Source organism: Pygocentrus nattereri, chromosome 1, assembly GCF_015220715.1.
Source record: "Pygocentrus nattereri isolate fPygNat1 chromosome 1, fPygNat1.pri, whole genome shotgun sequence".
Taxonomy (NCBI): domain Eukaryota; kingdom Metazoa; phylum Chordata; class Actinopteri; order Characiformes; family Serrasalmidae; genus Pygocentrus; species Pygocentrus nattereri.
In genome coordinates this window covers 9432557-9455925 of record NC_051211.1, presented here as the reverse complement: position 1 = coordinate 9455925, position 23369 = coordinate 9432557, and the positions used below count along the sequence as shown (strand labels likewise).

At 39.8% G+C, this 23369-nt stretch overlaps 2 protein-coding genes across 10 annotated transcripts; one reads left to right on the top strand and one right to left on the bottom strand.

Moving 5' to 3' along the window:
• Positions 1-344: 344 nt before the first annotated feature.
• hgs (hepatocyte growth factor-regulated tyrosine kinase substrate) lies at positions 345-18922 on the top strand. Of its 8 annotated transcripts, XR_005130347.1 has the most exons (22): positions 345-473; positions 6098-6182; positions 6282-6357; positions 6546-6638; positions 7197-7320; positions 7438-7490; positions 7575-7643; positions 8789-8913; positions 9738-9867; positions 12152-12250; positions 12360-12455; positions 12599-12637; positions 12725-12886; positions 13450-13663; positions 14373-14545; positions 14661-14801; positions 15411-15594; positions 15875-16008; positions 16276-16371; positions 16664-16750; positions 17412-17600; positions 17712-18922. XR_005130347.1 is itself a non-coding variant. In XM_037538947.1 (21 exons), the coding sequence occupies exons 1-21, from the start codon at positions 437-439 to the stop codon at positions 17505-17507; spliced, it is 2292 nt and encodes a 763-aa protein (XP_037394844.1). In that variant the 5' UTR covers positions 345-436; the 3' UTR covers positions 17508-18922. The 8 variants fall into 8 exon arrangements, 7 of the variants coding, with proteins under 7 accessions (XP_037394844.1, XP_017557095.1, XP_017557100.1 ...); XM_037538947.1 differs by having other exon boundaries at positions 7200-7320; positions 9756-9867; positions 17412-18922; XM_017701606.2 differs by having other exon boundaries at positions 7200-7320; positions 17412-18922.
• zgc:103625 (methyltransferase-like 26 B) lies at positions 18706-23246 on the bottom strand. 2 transcript variants are annotated; one of them, XM_017701612.2, is made up of 8 exons: positions 23102-23246; positions 22421-22500; positions 21928-22130; positions 20657-20819; positions 20522-20581; positions 19468-19535; positions 19291-19369; positions 18706-19203 (listed from the first exon to the last, which is right to left on the bottom strand). In XM_017701612.2, the coding sequence occupies exons 3-8, from the start codon at positions 22125-22127 to the stop codon at positions 19156-19158; spliced, it is 618 nt and encodes a 205-aa protein (XP_017557101.1). In that variant the 5' UTR covers positions 22128-22130; positions 22421-22500; positions 23102-23246; the 3' UTR covers positions 18706-19155. The 2 variants fall into 2 exon arrangements, with proteins under 2 accessions (XP_017557101.1, XP_037394849.1); XM_037538952.1 differs by having other exon boundaries at positions 18706-19369.
• Between the last annotated feature and the right edge of the window lie 123 nt (positions 23247-23369).

Here is a 23369-nt window from a genome sequence, read left to right as displayed (position 1 = left end):
AACGGGGGTTTCCTTGTCTTCAAAACAGAAATCTGACTCTAAGTAATATTGTAGCAACATTTATATTTTTCCATTTTGACTGAAGTGTCAAAATAACATATTATTCAGATAATTATGTAATTCAGGCTGTTGGCTATGTTTCATCACACGAGACTGTAAGATATGAATAAGTATTTTTTTATTTTTAAAGATATGTTTCACATTGTCTATACATTATAGGGTAAAATAGAATTGGTTTAATGTAAACATTATTATTATTATTATTATTATTATTATTAATCACCACATAGCAGTGTAATTAGCAAAATATTAATGTGGACTTTTATCTAGTTATTTCTAAATAACCCGGATGCGCACCCATCAGCTCTGAAAATAAAGGGTTTGGCTGTTAGTGTTTAGTCATCAAGTCTCACATCAGAAAACAGAAATTTAAGCCATGGGGAAAGGCGGTGGCACTTTTGAACGACTGCTGGGTAGGTTTAAGGCTTGCTTTGTTAATAAGCGGTGTCGAGGGAATTGGACAGCGCGTTATTTTGTGTTAAACAGTTTCGATTAAGACGGTCCTGTTAGCCCTTTAGCGCCAGGGGCTGTTGCTGTAGTCCGCTCAGCTTGGGGAGCTAAGCTAACAGACGCTAAGCTAGCACCCAGCGATAGCAACCGACTTATTGTTCGTCTTTATCGTTAATGTCTGTCATCGGCGTGGATGGCACTGTTTCTATACATTATTTAAGTGGATGACACTGTTAACGTTAAATAATTACCGCCTGACATCAAGTGTTTAAGAATATAAACAGCTAAACGCTGAAGCTTTACCAGTGAATAGATAACCTAAGGCTACATCTGTGAACCCGAATGTGAAATTTGTGCTTTGGTATCTACCACTGAATAACGGAATTAGCGCCATAGGTTTAAACAATATTTTATTTGATCAAATAACGTTAACAAATTCGCATTTTGAGAAGGAAGCCTTTGGCTCCTTAGCCAGACGTGTTCCCAGCGGAGAGAGAGCTACTTCGGTTCCTTTTATTGGAAGACATGGTTTTGGTTCCTCTGTTCAGAGAAATGCTAGCTAATAGCGATGAATTCATAGTGAAACGATAATACTTTGGCATTGTTGAAGAATTAACATGCAAATGCGAATGCATTTAACACGGCAGCCATCTAAATGGGCTGTTAGCTACTACTGAAACGAGGAAACGAAGGAAGTTGCTGTTGAAATCATGATGATTAAAGTCAGTGTTATTTAATAGGAGAACCAGAGGATCTGGGCTAAGCTAACGACAGAATGCAGAAAACAGTAATGACGAATTAACCGTCGGTATTTTTGGTTCATATGAGTTTGAGTCGTGACCAACAAATAGGGTGAGTTCTTAAAGGGGTATTAGACCGATTTTTAAAAAATCCTCATAATTTAGTCATGAGACGTAAACAAAGTGATTCAGAGTAAAGTGATGTAAAATGATTAATTGTAGAGGAACTTGCCGATTTCGTTAGTGTTGACGATAGGAACCAGCTTTCTCTTTGTCTACTATACAAAAATGCCATTTTATGTGCTATCTAACGCGACCGGTGCACGTGTCTTGATTTTTATGTGATGTTGATTATGGTCAAATAGTGGTAAATCTAGAAAAAAAATTATTTGGGGATTACTTTGCCTCACAATGCTGCACATGTACATCCTAATCTTTTTATTATGCATACGTTTTGAAAAATGTGTGGTCTTCCCCAGTGACTTTCTCCATTATTGTGGTAATATTTATCCCAAATCAGCTGCTGTTGCTAGACTTACCAAAGCCAATGGAATAGTTGGCAGTTTATTAGGCAGACCTGTCTCACATCTACATTCTTTGGCCTTTAAAACGAGTTTGGCTGGGCTTTAATTCAGTACTCTGTTGTGAACTTGTTGCAGATTCAATTCATCCCAAAGGTAACCAGTAGGTGAGATCCACGGTTGAGAGAAATCAGAGTAACTTAGCAGTTTAGCAACATTAGTCATGGAGACATCAAGTTTATCAACAGTTCAGGCCAGTAGTAGCTGTATGGTGGTGTGGGGAATGTTTTTCTGGCACACATTGGGGGACAGCTTCCCCAGTTCCAGTCTTGGCAACCCCAATGCTCTGGACATCATAGTATTTTCCTTAATGTCCAGGCCTGAGCCCAGCCCATGAGTATCTTGGTTATTAATGAGTTGAATCAGGTGTGCTCGAAGAGACAAAGCAAAATAATGTGCATAGTGTGGGGTCAACAGGACTGGGACTCGGAACCCCTGCATTACAGACAAACAAAAAATCTTTGTTGACCAAGTTTGTTTCTCCATGGACACCTTCAGTGTTAAATAGAGCCCTGCAGGTGACTTGCCTTCTTAATAAAAATATTGCGTGGTAGGACTCTATATAATACTGAAAGTGTCTAAGAAGGAATGAACATGGTCTGCAGAGGTGTTCAGACACACCATGACCTTCAGACATTCTACAGTGAGTAGCGGACTCCCTAATGCAGGGGTTCCCACTTTCAGTATTGGAAAGAGCCCAACTGGTCACATACCTTTTTAATAAATATAAGGCGTGGCTCAGATTTACTAGGACATGTAAGTAGGATTCCAATGCGTGGCAGGTGTGGGAACAAGGTTAAGTCATGGCCATGGCTTTGTAAGGCATGAGAGTGACATAATTATCTGATTCCCATGCCATGCTAAGATATCAGCCATGACTGAACAGCCTTAAAGGACTTACTACACAGCAGCAACCTTAGGTGGTGGCTCATAGTCAAACCCATCATTAAAACACAGAAACAAAGGAAGAGGATTTAGTGATCTGCTTTGTTGAAATTCATACATGACATTAGCTTCAAATGAGAACCAGTGGAGCTAGGCTAACCTAATGTCTGAGTGCAGACAAAATTACTGCTAAGTTAAGCAGCATTTGTTTTGTTTTTTTGTTCATATCGTTTATTTGAGCCATGACCAACAAATGGCATCAGTTCTAAACTTCCTCCATTATTTCTGTAATATTTAACCCTAATCAGCTGCTAACCCTAATCAGCTGCTATCTTGCTTAGACTGACCAAGGCCAGTTGGATATCATGGCTAAACTATTTCATTCCTACACTAACCAAATTTTGCACGTGCATTAGGATCTTGTTTCCATGCCTTAGTAAGTTGTGACAATGCAATATTTATATTTAGAGATGTCACTGTTGGGGCTCCATAGCATGAAACAGAAATATGACAATAACATTCATTGCTCCAGTGGCCTACACAGTCTCTGGACCTTGACTTTGTTGAATATTTGTGGGAACCTTAGAAACGGGCTTTTCTCAGCAAGACTTTGCAGGCATCCAATTTCTGGCAACTGCTAAACACAATCTGTTCCACATGATACACAATTTCAGTACATTGCATCCAATATCTTGTAGAATCAGCAGATTTGTTCTGTTCTGAAGGCCAAACGAGGTGACACATGCTACTAAATACATGTGTGTAATAAACTGAAAACTTGGTGTATGTCACACTGTCCCATATTACCTTATTGCCCATAATCCACCCTGTACCACATGTAACTGAAGGTCTGTTGCAAAGATTTTTGGTTAGGGGCAAGTAATATAACAAGACATAACAGTTGTTGTGATAAAATGTCACAGTAGGCTTTTCTGAGTATGTTGAGTTTATGCAGTACTGTAATAATGACCAACTGCATGTGTCATTAGAAAGAGAGCATAATTAGCCTTGTTTCATTAGATTTAGTGCAGTGTTGCAGTCTAGTTTAGGAACTTGAATTGTATTCATGAATTATAATAGTATTTTTTTTAATGTGGGAATATTGGAACATTTTTGTTCAGCTTATCAAATTTCAGCAAAATGGAATATCATGATGTCTGTTGTGCATCATCAAATTGTCTTGTATCATGATGTGAAGTTAAGATTAGATGAAATGATCCGGGATCCTGGTTGGTGAATTTAAGCATAAAAAGTGGTCATTTATTTCATTATACTTGTTTAGACATGGTCATCTTTGCCTTATTCTGCTCTGGTTGTTAGAAAGTAGGATCCTATGGGGTTAACTAGGTTGTTATTGTATTAAATGTCCTGGTTAGTGAATTTAAACATAAAAAGTTGATCATTTATTTGATTATACTTGTTTAGACATGGTCATCTTTGCTTCTTTCTGCTCTGGTTGTTAGAGAGTAGGATACTATAGGGGGAAACTAGGTCACTTGTATTGTATTAAATATTGAGGAATAAGTTTAGTGGATTAACTAAAGCAGTCCATTACATTTTATTGAACTGATTAAGTAAAGCTTTTGTGTGTTTTATAATTACAAGATTTTGTACCTTTAGTTCCATTTCCTGCTGTTTACTGTATGAAGAGGCTTATGGATTTATGAAGAGCTTTTGTCCTTGTGAATTTGCATTATACAGCTTCCTGGAACACATGCAGTATGTAAAAGTGTTTGGTATAAAGAGTCACTCTTGCTGAGCCAGTTGCTTAAACAAGAAAGCCTATGAGTAGACGTTCTTAAAGCTTTATAAGTGCTATCTGAGTACTCTGATCAATATGTAATGCAGTAGTTCTTGTTAATAGAAGTGCTGTAAGAGTATACAGTGCTGTGAAAAAATATTTGCCCCTTCCCAGCTTCTTATATTTTTGCTGCTTTTAGTATTAGACAAACATAACCCAAGGATATACAAAATGCTGTTTTTAGGAAAAATGCTGGTAGGCCCTACCTGGCCCTATATGAAAAAGCTGTGAAAAAAATAATCAACCAGTTAACTAGATTAAGTTGTCTATTGGGTTCAGTTTCACTAGCCACACCCAGGCATGTTTACAGGCATTCTGGAAAGAGTTACAAAGCCATTACTAAGGCTGTGGGACTCCAGCAAACCACAGTGAGGGCCATTATTCACAAATGTAGAAAGTTTAGCACAGTGGCGAACCTTCCCAGGAGAGGCCAGCCTACCGAAATTTCACCAAAAGGGCATCAATGACTCATACAGGAGGTCACAAAAGAACCCAGGTAAACATCTAAAGAACTGCAGGCCCCACTAGCCTCAGTTAAGGTCAGTTTACATGATTCCACAATAAGAAAGATGCTGGGAAAAAAATCTGAGAGTTGCAAGGTGCAAACCACTGCTGACCAAAAAAAAAGAGAAAAAAACAGAAAAGCTCATCTCGCATTTACCAAAATGCATCGGAATGTCTCCAAGACTTGTGTGATAATATTCTGTGAACTGATGAGTCAAAAGTGGAACTCTTCAGAAGCCTTGAGTTCTTATATCCAGCGTAAAGCTAACACCACATTCCATCATAAGAACATCATACCAGCAGTCAAACATGGTGTTGGTAACATGATGGTCTGGGGCTGCTGTGCTTGTGCTGGAGCTGGATAACTTTTTGTGTTTGATGAAACCGTGAATTTTACTCTCTTTTAGAGAATCTTAAAGGAGAATGTCTGCCTGTCAGTTTGTGACCTAAAGCTCAAGTGCAGTTGAGTTATGTCGCAGGGCAATGATCTGAACCACACAAGCAAGTCCACCTCTGAATGGCTTTGGAAAGGACAAGTCAAAGTCCTGACTTGAATCTCATTGGGATGCTGTGGCAAGACATTAAAAGTGCAGTTATTAGATTTAGGGGGCAGTTACTTCAGATAGATGATGGGGGTTTTGAATTCATTTTTATCTTGAATAAATTGAATGATCATTTAAAGGCTGCATTTGGTGTTTACTCTTGTTGTCTGTCATATTTTAAAATCAGTTTGATCTGAAACATTTAAATGTAACAAAATAGCAAAAATGGAAGAAATTGCTATTGACAGGATTTAAACCATAGTGCTGTGATGATATTGGGACACAAGTGACATGGGCAAATTTAAGTATATATTGAAGTATAAAATAATTTAAATATAAAATTGGCTTATATTATTGGTTATCTGAAATTTTCAGCCCCCTAAAATAAAAATTGGTATAGGCCACAAAATTTTCACATTGGTTAGGCCCTAAAAATGATAGTCCCTCAGGTTCTATGTGTGACTAGAAGCCCAGGATATTTTCACAGTTTTTTGTAATTAATGGCACAAATTATTTTATCCTGTTTATTTACAGACAAAGCTACTAGTCAGTTGCTTCTGGAGACAGACTGGGAATCCATTTTGCAGATTTGTGATCTCATTCGGCAAGGCGACACACAGTAAGTTTCCTATAGACACGTTTTCACAAAGTGTCAAGACGAGGAAGATATAGATTAATTCTAAGATCACTAATATGTTGTGCTTGCTTTTACCTCCAGGGCTAAATATGCAATTGGTGCGATTAAGAAGAAACTTAATGACAAAAACCCACATGTGGCCCTTTATGCTCTTGAGGTAAGGACTGTACTGTTTATGTCCAGAATAACCACGGTATAGAACATGGATTTGGACTTTGCTTCTTTAGTCAATGCTGACAATGTGTTCTGTTGTATCTATGTCACTGGTCAGCTACTGGTCTAAGAATGTGATTAAATGCTTTTGTGGTTGTTGTTTATAAGTCTAAGACTTTTACACTTCAACAGGTGCTTGAGTCAGTGGTAAAGAACTGTGGCCAGACGGTTCATGATGAAGTGGCTAGTAAAACGACCATGGAGGAGCTGAAGGATCTCCTTAAGGTGGCATTTTCTTCTGACTCCATATAAACTCTTCTACCTCCTGCCCCTTTCCCCCCCCCATTTGATCCACTGGTATACAAGGTCATTCCTTAGTCTATTCAGGAGACATTATCTGCTGGCTCGCCTTGCTTTATGATCCCGTTCTTCTTTCTAAGTGGGTCATCCTAATGACTCATACTCCCTTCTGCTTCCTGGTTGTGTCATCACATCACATGTCCTTTCAGTTCTGGGGAGTTCCAGCAAGTGTCAAAATCAGAAAAACAGAAAGGTGCTGTAGTGCTTAGCTTTTGTAGCTTTTCAGAAACGGTTGAAGAAACATCCTGTAAAAAGAAGGTAATTTTATAGCAGTGGCTTCTGGTTTTTACTTAAGACAGATAGGAACCTGTTGAATATTTAATTGTTTTTTTTTTTTTATGTTTAAATGTCATTCTTCTGCCAAGTTGATCATTGCTGGTTTCAGTTTTACCTGCTCCTGAACATTTCAGTGCTGTTAAGAAGTTTGAATTTGGTTTGATTTGATGCCACTATGCCAAGTGAATATCGCTCTGCTGCACTCAGAAGCAAACGGAGCCGAATGTCAGGAACAAAATCCTGTATCTGATCCAAGCCTGGGCCCATGCCTTCCGCAACGAGCCAAAGTACAAAGTGGTCCAAGACACCTACCAGATCATGAAGGTGGAAGGTAAATAACACCATCATTCCTTTTACATTCAACAAATTGAAATCCTGAAGTCTTGGAGCTGCAGTGCTTGTTTCCTTGGCATATCTGATTGAAGTCACTCCATCTGTACTCCATCAGGTCATGTTTTCCCTGAGTTTAAGGAGAGTGATGCCATGTTTGCTGCAGAGAGGGTGAGTAATCCTCCTTAAGTTAGCATAGCAGTTTTATGATGGAAAGGTATGTTTTGTGTGATTGTTGTTGTATCTCCACTTTAGGCCCCTGATTGGGTGGATGCTGAAGAGTGCCACAGATGCAGAGTTCAGTTTGGAGTGATGACTCGAAAGGTAAGCACCACAGGCCTTTATTACATTAAGACATTCATCTAAGCGATGCTTGCCAAGCCAAGATCGTCCCTTCTGTTTTTATCTATTTTGCTTCAAGAGCTCTTCACAATCAGGAACTGTCAGGAAAATCTTGGTTAGTACTGCTTTAAGTACAAAGATTGGGCACTTTTTTCATACCATTTAGCATGATAGTGTAGCTCTTCACTGATTGTACTTTTATGCCACATTTGTGGCATCTCATCCTGTTATTTCTAAATTGAAGTTAGTTCAGTCCACTGACCTGTCACCAAATAAGTGAATGCAGTGCACAACAAAGTGAAAATTAAACCTGTTCTGTGGCATTCGGATCTGTAGCCAACTAGCTAGCAGGCTACAGATCAAAACAATGCTGCACATAACCGCGCAGGTTCAGTTCTGATTAACTGACACAAGGTTAGACAATAGGTTTGCCTACCTCTGTAAAATTGACAGGTGTTGAATTAACAGAAAGCTGCAATTGAACCTATCCTGTGATGTTTGGACCTGTAGCCTGGTAGCTAATGTTAGCATTACAGAAGTGCAAAACACCTTAGTACAGACGCAGTTGTAGGTAATCAGTGCTCATATCTAAGAGCATCAAGCGACTCCTGTTGAAGTGAAATCGAACATGTTCTGTGGTGTGTGTGTGTGTGTGTGTGTGGATGTTAACTGCTGAGCCACTGTCATGTGTAGGTCTTTTAGATAATCTCTGGCCCTGATTTTACATACCAGTTAAAAGAAACCTTAACTGGCACATTACGGCTGTGACTCTGTAGAGGAAGAGGCTTTTGGGTCAATAGAATCTGTGAAGCGTACTTCATTTTTAGAAAGAAATGCACGTTGGACATGAATCAACTAAACTAGTTTGCTAACAGCTAGCTCTGGTGTCCTATCGGTGAGCTCCTGTACCACTAATCACTAATTTTACTATGCGGATGGGTGGTATGGTTATTTGGACTCTTGCTAGATAGACATGGAACAGAAATTTGACACCATCATGATTTTGAAATACTGTCATCATTTTTAGATGTTGCAGCACCCTGATATTGCTCAACCCTGATAGTCTGATGTCTTGCTGTGTGTCATGCTCTTTTTTTTTTTATTCATGTATTCTCCATTTACCCCAGCACCACTGCAGGGCATGTGGACAGATCTTCTGTGGCAAGTGCTCTTCCAAGTATTCCACTATTCCCAAGTTCGGCATCGAGAAGGAAGTGCGAGTGTGTGAACCCTGCTTTGAGCTGCTCAACAAGTAAGTTGAAGAGAACAGTAAATTGTCAAACACAACTGGGTTATTGTTTTCCATTTCTAGTTGTTGACCGAAGGATGTAGCTGTAAGACCCCTTAAGAGTGTTGATGAATCAGCCTCTCTTTTTGGTACATGCTAGTGGTATACATTTCTTACCTCACAACAGTTTGATTTTTAGGGAAATTTCAGTTCATGTTGAAATTTCAACATGATTTGATTATTTTGGTACGATTTTTGGAGTTATTTTTGAAAATATTTAAAATGTATTTAATATTTAAAATATTTTAATTTACACAAATGTAACTGGAGGAGCTGTTTATATGCTAAGTAAATACAGAAAAAACAATACACACTTTTGGTTAGAAGGTGGGTTATGTTTGAAAATGGACAAAGAATTAGATGCTATTTGGATATTTGATAAATGCAACATTACAAAATCGATAGTAGTTCAATTTGATCTTTCAGATCAACAAATCATCATGCACTGATGCATTTTTACAACTGTTAGACATAATTTTTCCCTTTACTGTTGTTTTATTTATTTATTTTCTTTAACCTGTTCTGATCTGTTGAAACCTCAGCCAATTCAGAGCTGTGCAAATCCAGTTTTCCTGCAGGGTTTAACATTTTGCCTGGCTAGATATAACTCATTGACTAATCATGAATTGTGAGTTGAGTCCAGACCGCTCACAAGAAGCAGGACTGGATTTGCTCCCATCTGACTTATTTTTATGCTGTCTAGTTCATGTGTTCTTTGTTGTCCCTGAGGATGAACGTGTTCAAAGATTTTGCTGTTCTGAGATTTACCAGCCTGTGTGTGTCTCCTGATCCCCTTTCCTCACCAGCCACCCCTCCCTCTCTCCCCCTCCTAGGAAAGCTGAAGGGAAGAGCAGCAGCGGTGGGCAAGCCGAGCTACCCCCTGAGTACCTGACCAGCCCTCTGGCTCAGCAGTCTCAGGTAATACATGTTTTGTTCTTTTTGTTTTTTTGGCTTGGCTCATGAGCATTATAATAATTAACCAATGCTGCCATTGATGGTACTAGTCCTGTTGACTATTAAAGATAACATGCTTGCATGATTAAGTTAACAATGCTGATCTTGTTAGCACTGTCAGTGTTTCCTAGTGCAAGTCTTTCAAACTACTCGTAGTAGTGCAGGCTGAAACCCAGCTACTCGTGCACAGTGGGCCTCATTCACCAACCCTTTTTAAGAAGAAATATCTTCTTAAAACCCACTTATGGTTTTTATGAAGATTCTGACATTCACCAATGTTTTCTTATTTGAGATTTGTTCTTAGGTTAGAACTTTGACACACCACTTCATTAGGTACATCTGTTTGTTTCTACACTCGTTGACCATTTTTATCAGCTGAATTTGTCATATAGGTGCACTTTGTAGGTCTACATTTACACACTGTAGTCCATTTCTGTGCATACTTTGTTAGCCCCCTTTCACCCTGTTCTTCAGTGATCAGAACCCCCAGAGGACAACCACAGAGCAGGTATTATTTGGTTGGTGGATCATTCTCAGTTTTTAAACACTACTCACTCACTGTCCACTCTATTAAACACTCCTAACTTGATGGTCCACTTTGTAGATGTAAAGTCTAGGTCATCTGTTGCAGTTTGTGGCGGTCATTGTCTAGTTTTCCATCAGTGGTCATAGGAGGCTGCACACAGGATGTTGTTGGCTGGATATTTTTGGTTGGTAAACTATTTTCAGTTGAGCAGTGGCACTGGGGTGTTTAAAAACTCCAGTAGCACTCGTGTGTCTGATCCACTCAGACCAGCACAACACACATTAACACACCACCACCACGTAAGTGTCACTGCAGTGCTGAGACTGATCCACCGCCAAAATAATACTTAGTCTGTGGTGGTCCTAACCATTGGAAAAACAGAGTTAACGGGGGTTAACAAAGTATGCAGAGGAACAGATGGCCTACTGTATTTAAATGTAGAACTGCAAAGTGCTCCTACAAGGTAAGTAGAGTTGATACAATAGACAATGAGTGCAGAAACAAGAAGGTGTCATTGCATGTGCCAACCAAACACTGTTGCTCTCACTGGACATAGATGATGAAAATTGGAAACTATTAGTCCTGTAGAAAACACATTTTCATGCTCAGATTTCTGTGAACCCTGCATGCTTATAATGATGTTACTGAAAGAGTGAAGGCAATCAGTATGTTCTGATGAAGCTTATTTTGTCCACTCATATAACTATAGCTATAACAAGGCTGTTAGTTTTAAATGGGGGAAAAATTGAGAAAAAAGCCCAGTTCATTGTAATTGACTGGGTTTAATTATTTAAATCATTTGACAACCATAGAAAATACTATACGTTTGAAGCTCAGGAGTTCTTTCTTGATTCAGTAGACTCCCATGCCTTACACTCTTTCCTCAACCTGCCAGGTAATGTTAAATGCTGCACATGGTCTATTGAGTCATACTTTTCCTTCACCACTTTGGGCCATCAGGAGTAACCTGTGCCTGTTTTTTGTTTTATTTTAATACAGTGGGACTTTCCCCAGTCAGTGAAACCATGCCCAAGTGGTCATGAACTCTGGAGCATTGCAGTTTAGTGCTTTTTCCCTGCTCTTACTTACATGTGTTTGTGTACACTGATCATCACACTCATGTAAACTTGTTGGACATCCCATTCCAAAACCATGTGCATTAAAATGAAGTTGACCACCCCCCCCCCACCCCTTTGTATCTATACAGCCTCAACTTTTTTTAAACAAGATTTTAGAATTATGGGACCTTGTGTCCATTCCTTCAGAAGAGCATTTGTGAGGTCAGACACTGTGACGTTGGGTGTGAAGGCCTGGCTTGCAGTTGACATTCCAGTTCAGACCATAGGTGTTCAGTGGGGTTGAGGTCAGGGCTCTGTGCAGATCACTGGAGTTCATCCACACCGACTCGTCAAACTATGTTTTTATGGTCCTCACTGTGTGCATTGCAGCACAGTCATGATATGAATTGGTATGGCTGAAATACCTAAGATCATTAATTAGGAGAGGTGCCCACTTGCTTTTGGCCATAAAGTGTACCAGCTAAATCTTGTAATAACTGATGGGTTGCATAATTTCGAGCAGGAAAATCGACAAACTGTGCAGGACTCCGGCCCAGCATGATAAAAATTGATAACCCCTGGTTTAGTGTGTGGTAGATGTTTGCTCTCCCTCTCCTTTTGTACTGTTCTGTTGTGCCTCTGCTGAGCTCTTCTGCTTCCCCAGATGCCTCCCAAGAGGGACGAAGCAGCCCTGCAGGAGGAAGAGGAGCTGCAGCTGGCCATTGCTCTGTCTCAGAGTGAAGCTGAGGAGAAGGAGAGGATGGTGAGAGAAACACACATTTGCACAGTTATTCTTTCTAAAATCAAAACAGTGTACAGTTATAGAATGAGATCAGGTGGCTGAAGACACTAATTCTCCTTTCTATACGCAGCGGCAGAAGAATTCTTACTCTGTGTACCCCAAAGCTGATCCCACCCCAGTGACCTCCTCTGCCCCACCTGTTAGCACCCTCTACTCCTCCCCTGTGGTAAGGCACTGAACAGAAGTTTACGTACTTTATTAACAGCATAGTAAAATGTAAAATTGAGCACTGTGTTATACATGTGCAATTAGAGAGGGTATTTAGTGCTTAGTTTGAACTAATACCTTTGCATAATGGTCTCTTTCTAGAATTCATCTGCTCCCTCAGCAGAAGATGTTGATCCTGAGGTAAAACATATCTTCTCATTCATTCATTATCTATCCAGCATTACTGATTGTGTTGTGATTTTCTTTTAAACTGTCTCTTCTTTCCAGCTGGCCCGCTACCTGAACAGGACTTACTGGGAGAAGAAGCAAGAGGAGGTGCGCAAGAGTCCCACCCCCTCTGCTCCAGCTCCAGTGCCATTGGCTGAGCCTCTGCCGATCAGCCAGCCAGTGGAAAGCCATGCACCAGTCCAGCCTATCAACATAGTGGAGGTACAGCAACTGACCTGTTTCCAAAAACGTTCACTTGGGAAATACTGTCTTCTGGTTCCAAATAATTTTTCCATGTTGACTTTCATTTTAGTCAATTCCTAATATATAATTAAAAAATGAACCAAATGGAACACAGTATGTGCTTATTTTTCACTAAACCCAGTCACACTTGCATTTGCTTGCAAATTTATGCTAGCAAAATCACATTAATTTTAATTAAGTAGATGTAAAGTGAAATTGCGCATTCACAGTCTTGTGGGGCGAATAAGCATTAAACATCCAAAGCGGATCAAATACTGATTTAACCAGTGCAAAAATCTTTAAGCGTTCCTTCTCCACTGGCAAGGAAAGAGATGCACAGTCAGGAGACTGTTTTATTGTCTTTACTTTCGTGGTTTTTCTGTTTGTGTTACGTTGGCCTGCTCGCTGTCTGTAATGGTAACTTCTTGATTCACCGCAGCTCCACTGCAAAGCTCAACTTCTGCCAACCATGCCACTATAATGGGGTCTTTTTAATCATCTTGAGAGTATGATCTGAATGAAACTCTGGTTTGTTTCTCCAGCAGCAGTACCAGAATGGAGAATCGGAGGAGAATCACGAGCAGTTCCTCAAAGCTCTGCAGAATGCAGTCACTACCTTCCTGAACCGCATGAAGAGCAACCACATGCGTGGGCGCAGCATCACCAACGACAGTGCCGTGCTCTCTCTCTTCCAGTCCATCAACAACATGCACCCGCAGCTGCTAGACATCCTCAACCAGCTTGACGAGAAGAGACGTGAGTCAGGGCTGTCACGCCTCATACTTCTAGGCTTTTTTCTGCTCATGTATGTGTGAGGCAACAATAATGGGTGGATGTGTTGTGCATTTGAACTACAGCTACGGAACAGCATGACTCTAGCATTTGTCTGAGACGATGTATGTGCAGCCAAGCACACAATGAATGACTATAATGATGAAATCATGTCATGTTTTTTTTCTGTAGTATAAGAAAATGAACTGCTGTAAAATGAACAGAAAAAGGCTAAATAAAGCTGGACTTTCCAAATGATAATGCCTGTTAAGTTACAATGTAGTGACCATGACAGCTGTCATTTGGCCATAAGATAAACAAAAACAAAACTTTAAGCTTAATAGCATAATTAATAAAAGATTAATAGCATAATTATCTGCTTTCTAAAATTGTTTTTTGCACTTTAGTTTTACTTTTGACCTAGGTTTGACCTTGCTGATTCTAAATCGTAATGTAATAAAAGTAAGGGTCAATAAAAATGTAGGGGGGAAATCTAAAGGAGTGGACAGTGCTAGCCAGTATCTGCTAAAAATGAGAAATCTGAACATGAAATTTGAACCTGATCCTTGCTGAGAGATATTTTGAAAATTTTTGAACCCGAGCCTGATGTGAACAGTCCGATCCAGTTGGTTATGGACCTTCTATGTTACTCATCCATCAAATCATGATGAATTTAATCCTCTTTCCCATGTAGTGTACTACGAGGGGCTGCAGGATAAACTGGCACAGGTGCGGGATGCTCGGGCTGCTCTGAATGCTCTCAGGGATGAGCACCGCGAGAAACTCAGACGGGCTGCCGAGGAGGCCGAGAGACAGCGGCAGATCCAGCTAGCCCAGAAACTGGAGATCATGAGGCAGAAGAAACAGGTAATGTCTGCACAATTCAGATGTGTGAGTGGTGGGATTTGGGGATATTGGCAATCTGTGAAATCCATGCCTGGATGGAAGTGCATTGGTTTAACTGTTGCTTGTTGTGTTGCAGGAGTACCTGGAGATGCAGAGGCAGCTGGCTATTCAGCGTCTGCAGGAGCAGGAGAAAGAACGGCAGTTGCGTTTGGAGCAACAGAAACACACCATTCAGATGCGTGCTCAAATGCCTGCCTTTTCCCTGCCTTATGCCCAGGTCAGCGATACCAAGTGAAGGCAAACATTACAAATATTTGCAATGTTAATGTGTCTATAAATCATGTTCCATGTTACTGGAGCACCCAAATCATTTCCCTTTGGGGATCATTTAAGTTCTGTCAGTCTAGCTGGGTAGGTGTGTATATGCTTGCCTATTTCAATACTTTTTTTAACATGTCTTTAGTAACTTCTCTCAGATATGCATCACTATGCTACATAAGTAGCCATTCCATGCAAACTTTGCAAAATTTTTGAGAACTTTGAGCATGATATACATAATATTTGTGAATAGTTGTTTTGTCTCGCTATAAACTTAGATGCAGAGCTGTGGTGTATCCCTGCCATTTTGGTTGTTGCATGTAGACTTTAGCATGCTAAACAGCAAACTGTTGGAAGTTGTATCAGCAGTCATGTAACAGATGGAGTAGTTCATAACCTAAAGCCCAGGAAATTGAATGTTATGGTTCTGAAATATTAATCATTTAAAATAGTTACTGCCCACAGCGTTCCTTCTGGCACATATGCCAACAATAGTAACAAGTGCATTTGACTTTATCTGGTATGTTTGATGGTCTTCATTATATTGTATGTGTTTTGGGTGGTACAGATGCAGTCACTGCCACCTAACGTGGCAGGAGGGGTAGTGTATCCACCCGCTGGGCCGCCCAGTTACCCCGGCACATTCAGCCCTGCTGGCTCAGTAGAGGGTTCTCCTATGCATGGTGTATACATGAACCAGCCTGGACAGACTGGAGCAGGCCCCTACCAGGCCATGCCTGTTTCTGCTACAGGTGAGATGGAGAAAACAAAAGGGACTTTTTAAGCGTTGTGTAATTTAAGATATTGTTTAATATGTTGTTCTCCAAGACATGTAGTTAGTTAATTGAGAAGGATTTTATTATGAAAGATTTTTTTTTTTTAATCAGTGCAAGGGCTCAACTCTCCTTGTGACCCCTATAATTTTGTTTTCAAAGGTTCCACAACTTTGACATGTTCATGATAATTATAGACAAAACTAATTGTTTACATTTTGAGAAATTTTAAATTGAGTCTTTGTTCCCTTTTTTGTAGATCCAAATATGGTGAACGCCTACATGTACCAAACTGCAGGGACCGGTGGACAACCTGCTGCACCTGGTCAGGCGCCCCCTACCACCAATCCTGCCTACACTAACTATCAGCCCACCCCAACACAGGGCTACCAGGTAAGCAAGGAGCAGTGGGCAGGTTTAATGCTGTAGGCAAGACCCAGATCAAGACTCTCCACAGATCTGTTTTGAACAAGATTAGTGTCTTACTACTTCTTGGAAATGTTCATAAAATGATAATTTTCCTCTCGAATTTCAATTGTAATATCCTAAAACTAGTTTTAAGCAGTCTAGCCTAGATCTTGACTACTTTCCAGATTCAGGTGTGGGAATGCTATGATGTGGACAACCATCCTTTTAATGTTCCTCTGCATCTTCTTGTAGAACGTGGTGTCTCAAGCCCAGAGTATGCCCCCGATGTCCCAGGCTGCCCCCACCAATGGCATGGCTTACATGGGCTACCAGCCATACAACATGCAGGTCTGTGTTCTCAGACAAGAACAATGATTTATTTTTTTAAGGCCACATTTACAAAGACATTTTGGTGTCCATCAAAAGTGCACCTCTTGCTGTTGATTTTGAGAGCAAAGCATTGGACAAGATACCAGTGCATGGCAATTCTTGCAAATTATGCTACGTTGTTGGTTTGAAAACAGTCTATAAAAATATATTATGTGTAGAGGCATAATTTTGACCAATTACTCCAACATTTTCGTCTTGGTTTGCATTTAGACAGCAGCTTATTGTGGTGCAAATGTTCTCTTTTTCCTAGAGCATGATGTCGGCGCTTCCAGGACAGGACCCCAACATGCCTCCTCAGCAGCAGTACATGCCTGGTCAGCAGCCCATGTATCAGCAGGTCAGTCCACTTTACAAAATACAATTTGACTTTTAGTGGGCAGCATATGTTGTGCCTGAGATATGAACGTTTCAGTCATGGATATAAAATAGGAGTTCTAAAGGAAAGGACAGATCTTTTTGCAGTTAGCTTAACAAGGACACTGCACTAAGGAGGACAAACTGTGGATCAGCTGGTACTGATACATGAATGACTGACTATTTTCCACATTCAAGCAGCATGTGGTTGGAGACATGAGTGAATGTGATGCACTTATGAGACTAAAGACTTGAGAAATATGACCGCGCTGAAGTAAGCTTCTTATTCGAATTTGCTGCTCCACCTTAAATGGTCTGGTGGTTACATTCATGCACCCATACAAGTGCCAGAATGTATGCTGATCCATTTAATTGGAACAAAAATTCAAATGAAAAGCTTGTAAATAAGAACTCCAGCTTTCTAAAATTAAGATATGAAAAAGCACCACTTTGCTTGGCCTGTGGGGTTAGTGTTACAAATATTGACATGTTTCCTTGGTTTGTTTTATTTTTAGATTTACGTGGGTTGATTTATAAATGGTTTTTATTAAAAAGTGAAGGAACACCCCAGAATGACATGCCTAACATAGATGCAATTCTGTTACTGGATACTTTGTTGTTAACTTGTTTTTATGTCTGTGTAGATGCCACCCCCTGGTGGTCCCCAGCAGCAGGCGCAACAGCAGCCCCAGCAAGCCCCTCCTGGCAGTGCAGAGGCTCAGCTAATCTCTTTTGACTGATGGTCCACCTTATGACATTCTCCCACCCCACCCCCAGGTCCAGTACACTACAGACAGCCCCTGCACTTTTCCCTTCAGATCCTGGGCTTTTTTTTCCCCACACAGTTGGGATACTTGCAAGATTTCTGCAACAGTCTGCTGGTTGTCAGAAATTTTGTAAGGGTCTTTTGCTGCCATGCACTCCCCTCTGTCCCCATTGCGTTATGAAGGAGAGAAAGTCCTGGTAGGGACCACCCCCCTCAATTCTGCCAACTTTTAGCCTCTCTGTGTCTTGGTCTTTTGAAATGTATTTAGTGTTTCCTTATGAAACAAAACTGAGGCTCAGCTAGTCATTCATATTATAGAATTAAACAACGCAAATACAATATGAATCAAAACGTTAAATAAGACGTTACCATCTTTTTGTCTCATATTTTTCTAAAGTTGATCTGCATGTGTTTGTTTTCAGAGGTGGGAATGAGTGGATGTACAGCAACTCTTCCCCCAGCAAAGCATTATGTGCTGATTTAGTGAAAATGTTTTTATTATTTTCAGTCTTTAGAATGGCTTTAGCAAAGAGAGGCTGAGAGGGAAGAAGCACTGGGATTAATATTTATGATGCCGTTAAGAGCAAGACACTGATCCCACTGTATCTGTATTGTATCTATGTTATATACATATTCTTGTATTCAATAGGAGTTACATGGCCATGAACTACACAAGATCAGCCGTCTTACTCTGAAAATTGTGACAAATATGTAACCGACCTCTTTCAGTTTTAAAAAATGATACACACTCTCAAATCCGATGACATTCCAGAGCAATGTTCCCTATGGCAAAATGTTTATAGCAGGGTTTCAAATTAACTGGAGTACCCTGCATTTAGGACTGTTGTTAAGGAATTCTGGCTAATAATTGCTGCAATTGTTGGCATGGATTTCAGCTTTTGTAGATTAAATTAGATGGGACAGCGGCTTAATGGCCATTTTGCGTTTAGTGCTGATTTGTACAAAAGAAACTGGCTCATGTTTCCAAGTGCTGCGTGCGTGTAGGTAGATTTCCTTGGACTCACTGGGTATCTCAACTGTTGGTCTTTACTGTAAGGTTATCAGTTAATCAGCTAACGTCTGACTGAAGGACTGAAATGGAAATTGGAATGCAAGATCAGTACCTGATGGGGGAAAAATGCTTGTGAATTTTGTGTTTTTTGTATAGTGAAAGATGTGAACGAGAATTGGGATGCAGATAATGAATGGCGTGGATGTTGCTTTAAGAATGGACTGGTACTGCATGTTTGTTACCTACACAAACCAGTGACTTCTGTAACCCTTTAATGCCATCTGTGGACAACTTTCCATCATACAGATCTGTCTGACTCTCAAAAGAAAAGAATTTTAAGATTATATTTAATAAATATCTCATTCTTTTATTGTGCACATTTGACGATGCTTCATTTATTGTGTTGGGGGTGGGGCGGATGGGGGGGGGGGTGCAAAATAAATCATGTGCACCAGAACAAACATGTTTTAGCACAGCCTTATGGGGGGAAATGTTGACACTGAACTGTAGCTGTTACCTTAAGTAAAAACATTTTGAGTGTATTGATTTATTGGAAGTCCATCTGTGCGGTTTTGAATCCTAATTAACCATCTGGAAGGGTCTTGATGTGTCACACCTTTCGAAAGACCAGGCATTTGTTACTTTCTTCCATCTCGATCTTTTAGAGAGATACAAAAGTAGTGCATGTTCATTGTATTAGCACACATTTAATGGTCTTGTGTTTTACATTTGAACTGCTACGCACCATTCTCTCTAGACGTAACCCATTTCCGAATGCAAGCTGTCTTAGCACGTCGATGTCTGGAAGGCCCCACTCTGGATTCCTGGCGAAGAATTAGTTTAAAACACTTTACTTAGTTTCAATGAAATGCCCATCTCTATGATTTAAGCACAGACACTACAGATTAAAGTGAAGACTCCCATCTCTCGTAACCTCTGGTCTAATGTTTCATTGCAGATTGGTGTGATCATTCCATTGATAGCATAAGGCTAAAATATGATTTCAAACATAACATAGTAATTATACATTAGTTAAGCAGCAGCTTTGACAGTTACAGAAAAGACAAGAACAGTCATTCATCAGTGTTTGATTGGAGCTATGTCCACATACAGTACTGTGCAAGGCCTCTTCATTTATGTAATTTCCAGTCAAAATGGTAAGTACAATTCATTCATTTCTTTACATAATATTTTGGAGGTGATTACATATAAAATTTTCCAACACTGAAATTTAAAAAACATTAAAGATTATAAAGAAAATGGGACTCAACAACCACCAAAACTGTTGCTGTCAAAAAAAAAACAGTACTTAAAGTTTTCATCTTTGAGAGATGAAAGTCAAACTTCATTCTTGCTTCAGATCAGAAAAAATACAGGTGTTTTCTCTCTCTGTCCTACTGTGAGAAAGCAACACTGTGGGTCTGAAAGGATGTGTAGCCATCAACATGTCCTTACTGAGAGATGAAAATAGACAAGAGAAGAATAAGAAAATGTGCAAATCAAAAAAGCTGCGGATGTTCTCTGAACAATGGACTGTCCAGATCTCAACATCATTTAATGTATATGGGATTACTTGGACTGTGGGAGGCAAATAATGCAACCAACTTCTAAGACTGAACTTTAGAGATGTGAAATAAATATCCCTATATTATAGCTAGTTCTCTGCAGACCTGTAAAGCAGGTCGCCTGAAAAAATGAAAGCTGTAATAAAGGCAAAGGGTTCTCGAGGCCTTTGTATAATATTCTTCTAAAACGTTTTCTGTTTTTTCCTGCTCCTGAAACGTGAAAAACTTAAGATTTCACTGAAAATTAATAAAATAACCCATGGTCTTTGACTTTTGCACAGTATCGTATGATTTTGTACTTCTTATGAAAACACCAAACACTATGGATCCAAGTACAAGATCCTTAAGTCCTTAATAGCTTCTGTCTGTTGTACGCACACACACCAACCTCTTCTGTATTGTATTACTCACCCCGTAAGTTATTAAGATGCCGTTCTGCTTTAGAATCTGTCCAGATCCTTTAAAGACACCCTGTGGGCACAATAAAAGCCATTTTAATGAAACTAATACAGATATCCACATAATCAAAGTGTGTGGTAGTTGTACCTCTGCGGTATTGAAGCTGCTGTATTGAAGCAGGTTGATGGCTATGATGACATCACAGGAGCTTTGTGGGAGTCCTGCCCATTTCTCCCAGGGTTCCCTGGCATCCAGAAACACTGGCTGCAGCACTGACTGCACCTTGGTGGCATCAATATAAGCCTGGATACTGCAGCACAGATAGATCATATACTAAAACCTGGTGTATTAGCCTTGGTGTAAAGACTTCTGCTGGTATTCTGGACACAAACAACTTGATGCGATACGAAGCAAAAGTATTTTCCTTGGCTGAAAAACCTGTGTCAGTATGGTTGACAATCTGCATTTGGCTGTAAAGAAAATATTGTGTAAATTTAATGTTAGGCTGAACCATCACTTTAATTTTAGGATCATTGTTACCTAAATAAGGGATGAATATCAAATGACACCCTATTTCTTACATGGTGCACTATTTGAATTATGGAATTTTGGCTTTTTCACCCAAATAGTGCACTATCTGTCAACTATGACATTGTGTGTATGTGGCTGAATCCTAAATGTCTTATCTATTAGAAATATTATGCATTTTGGGTGCAGGAGCCATTATTTTAAGAGCCATGTTGTGCATTACATAAGGAGTAGGGAGTCATTACAGATTCAGCCTAAATGATCAGAACAATAGAGAACATTGCAGTGGCTCTTGTCATATCTGTGCAATTATGCTCAGATTAAAATGGCATTCTGGTCTAAAACAAGCACTTAATGTGTTATTGGTCTTTTTGTGTTATTTGTCATGACATTACATGCTTGTCCTGTCTGTCCTGTTTTTGTCTCTCATTACAATGCATGATACAAATACACCACACAACAACTGAAAATCCTCCCACTGTGATAAAGAAATCCTGACTGCTAGCATAGCTACCGATCTAGAGGCTAATAAATACACAAATGGCATTTCAGCATTCTAGCAGTAACATTAGCCAGGAGAAAGAAAACACATTTCCAGCAATCTGCCCTCAAGGATTCACCCCAAAGCCCTTGTAGTTTTTAAAAAGCTCCTCCCACCGTCAAGATACATCATAAGAAGAGGGTTTCCAAGTCTTTAGAACAGAAAATCGCTCTGTAGAGACTACTATTGCACACCACAGGTGGCGAGTAGTAATGTTTACAACAGATGGTAGTGATACTAACATTTTTTATTTTAGTCAGAGTGCCCCTTTAAGGGTAGACCAACGCTGAGAGCAAACAGATTGAGTCCAATTATAAATGTATAATTTGAATGTCCAGCTCCTGCTTACCTGTTTCGTGATTCCTCTGTAATGTCTGATGGCTGCCAGGTAATAAAGGGCAGCTCCTGAGCAAAGTGAGTAACGTGCTGGCCCGTGCCTGAGCCCAGCTCCAGGCCAAACAGCTTTTTATTAGACTGGTCCTCCAGCATGTGCTGCAGCACTGACAGCAGAGAGGCCTGACTGCGCTCAGCTGCAGGGGACACCAGCATGATCTGCACACAAGAGGGGGTGCCTAGAATCATCTCTCATACAACATAACCTTTTTAAGAAAACACACAACTATAGTAATACTACATCAATTTCAACAGGATTCCAATATACTAAAAAACAAGCACAATTACAATATATTACTAGGTGATGCTACAGAAATATTTGACATATTAATATATTACTATTAAGAAGTACAACATAAATGTTATAAAGAGGTAAAAGTATTATAGATTATTATCAAGTGTATTAAGTGTTATACAGCACTATAGAAATCTGATTCTTTCACACTCACCGGTCTTCACTGCTTGCTTTCAACTAAGTTCAAATGCAGTCAACACAAAGAATGCAGGCACTGTAAGGCATTGTAGAGTACTGATGGCAGATGGAATAGGAGATTACTGCTTAAGAAGCTTCTCGCTGCCTCCACCCTCTTAACATTGTAGTCGGACTCTCGCGTTACGAAAGAAAATGTCAGGACAACCAGCTTTTCTAATATATATGATTTACATAGAATTTGGATATGGTTTTCATAGATTTGTTATTTCAGGACAGTAAACATAACTACCTGTGACCCACTATAGTGATTGAAATACATGTTCTTTAACTGATCAGTGTTTACTTAAAGTATTTAGAGGCATTCCAGGTAAAAAAAGGTTTATATCACATTATGTAGTGCTATAGTGCATTTTATTCCACAGCATCGTCCATTTGGCAGGATTTTGTATCCTTTTTGTTTTCATCTGTCAGTGTTATCTGACTACAATACCCAGCATGCATTGCACAAATGTCACAGCCATTGAGAATCCCCCAATGGCAAAAAAATAAATGTACTTTTGTAGAGACTAATAAATAAAGACATAATATTTGGCTTCCTAGCAGTACTGTTAGCCACGTGGCTTCTGAATAAGCCAGCTACAGGAAAAAAATCAAACAGCCCATCATGTACTTGTAGCTTTTTAAAAGTTCTTCCCACCTTCAAAATACATCACGAGAAGTGCTTTTGTTGCCAGCTCTTACATTGGAAAATATCACTAGATATCTGGGACTTCGGTGGCCCCACGTATAGGAGGCCAGTGGGCATATGCCCCTTGGCATGTGCCCCTTCAATAAGCGGCAGACTCTGTAGGCGCCTTCAAGTGTTTTTCAATAAAGTTATATGAAATGGAGAAAGAACAAGGTTGTGTTGCCAAGTTGGACATAAAACACATTTCTTTCTTCAATTTTGAGAGAAGACTCTAACA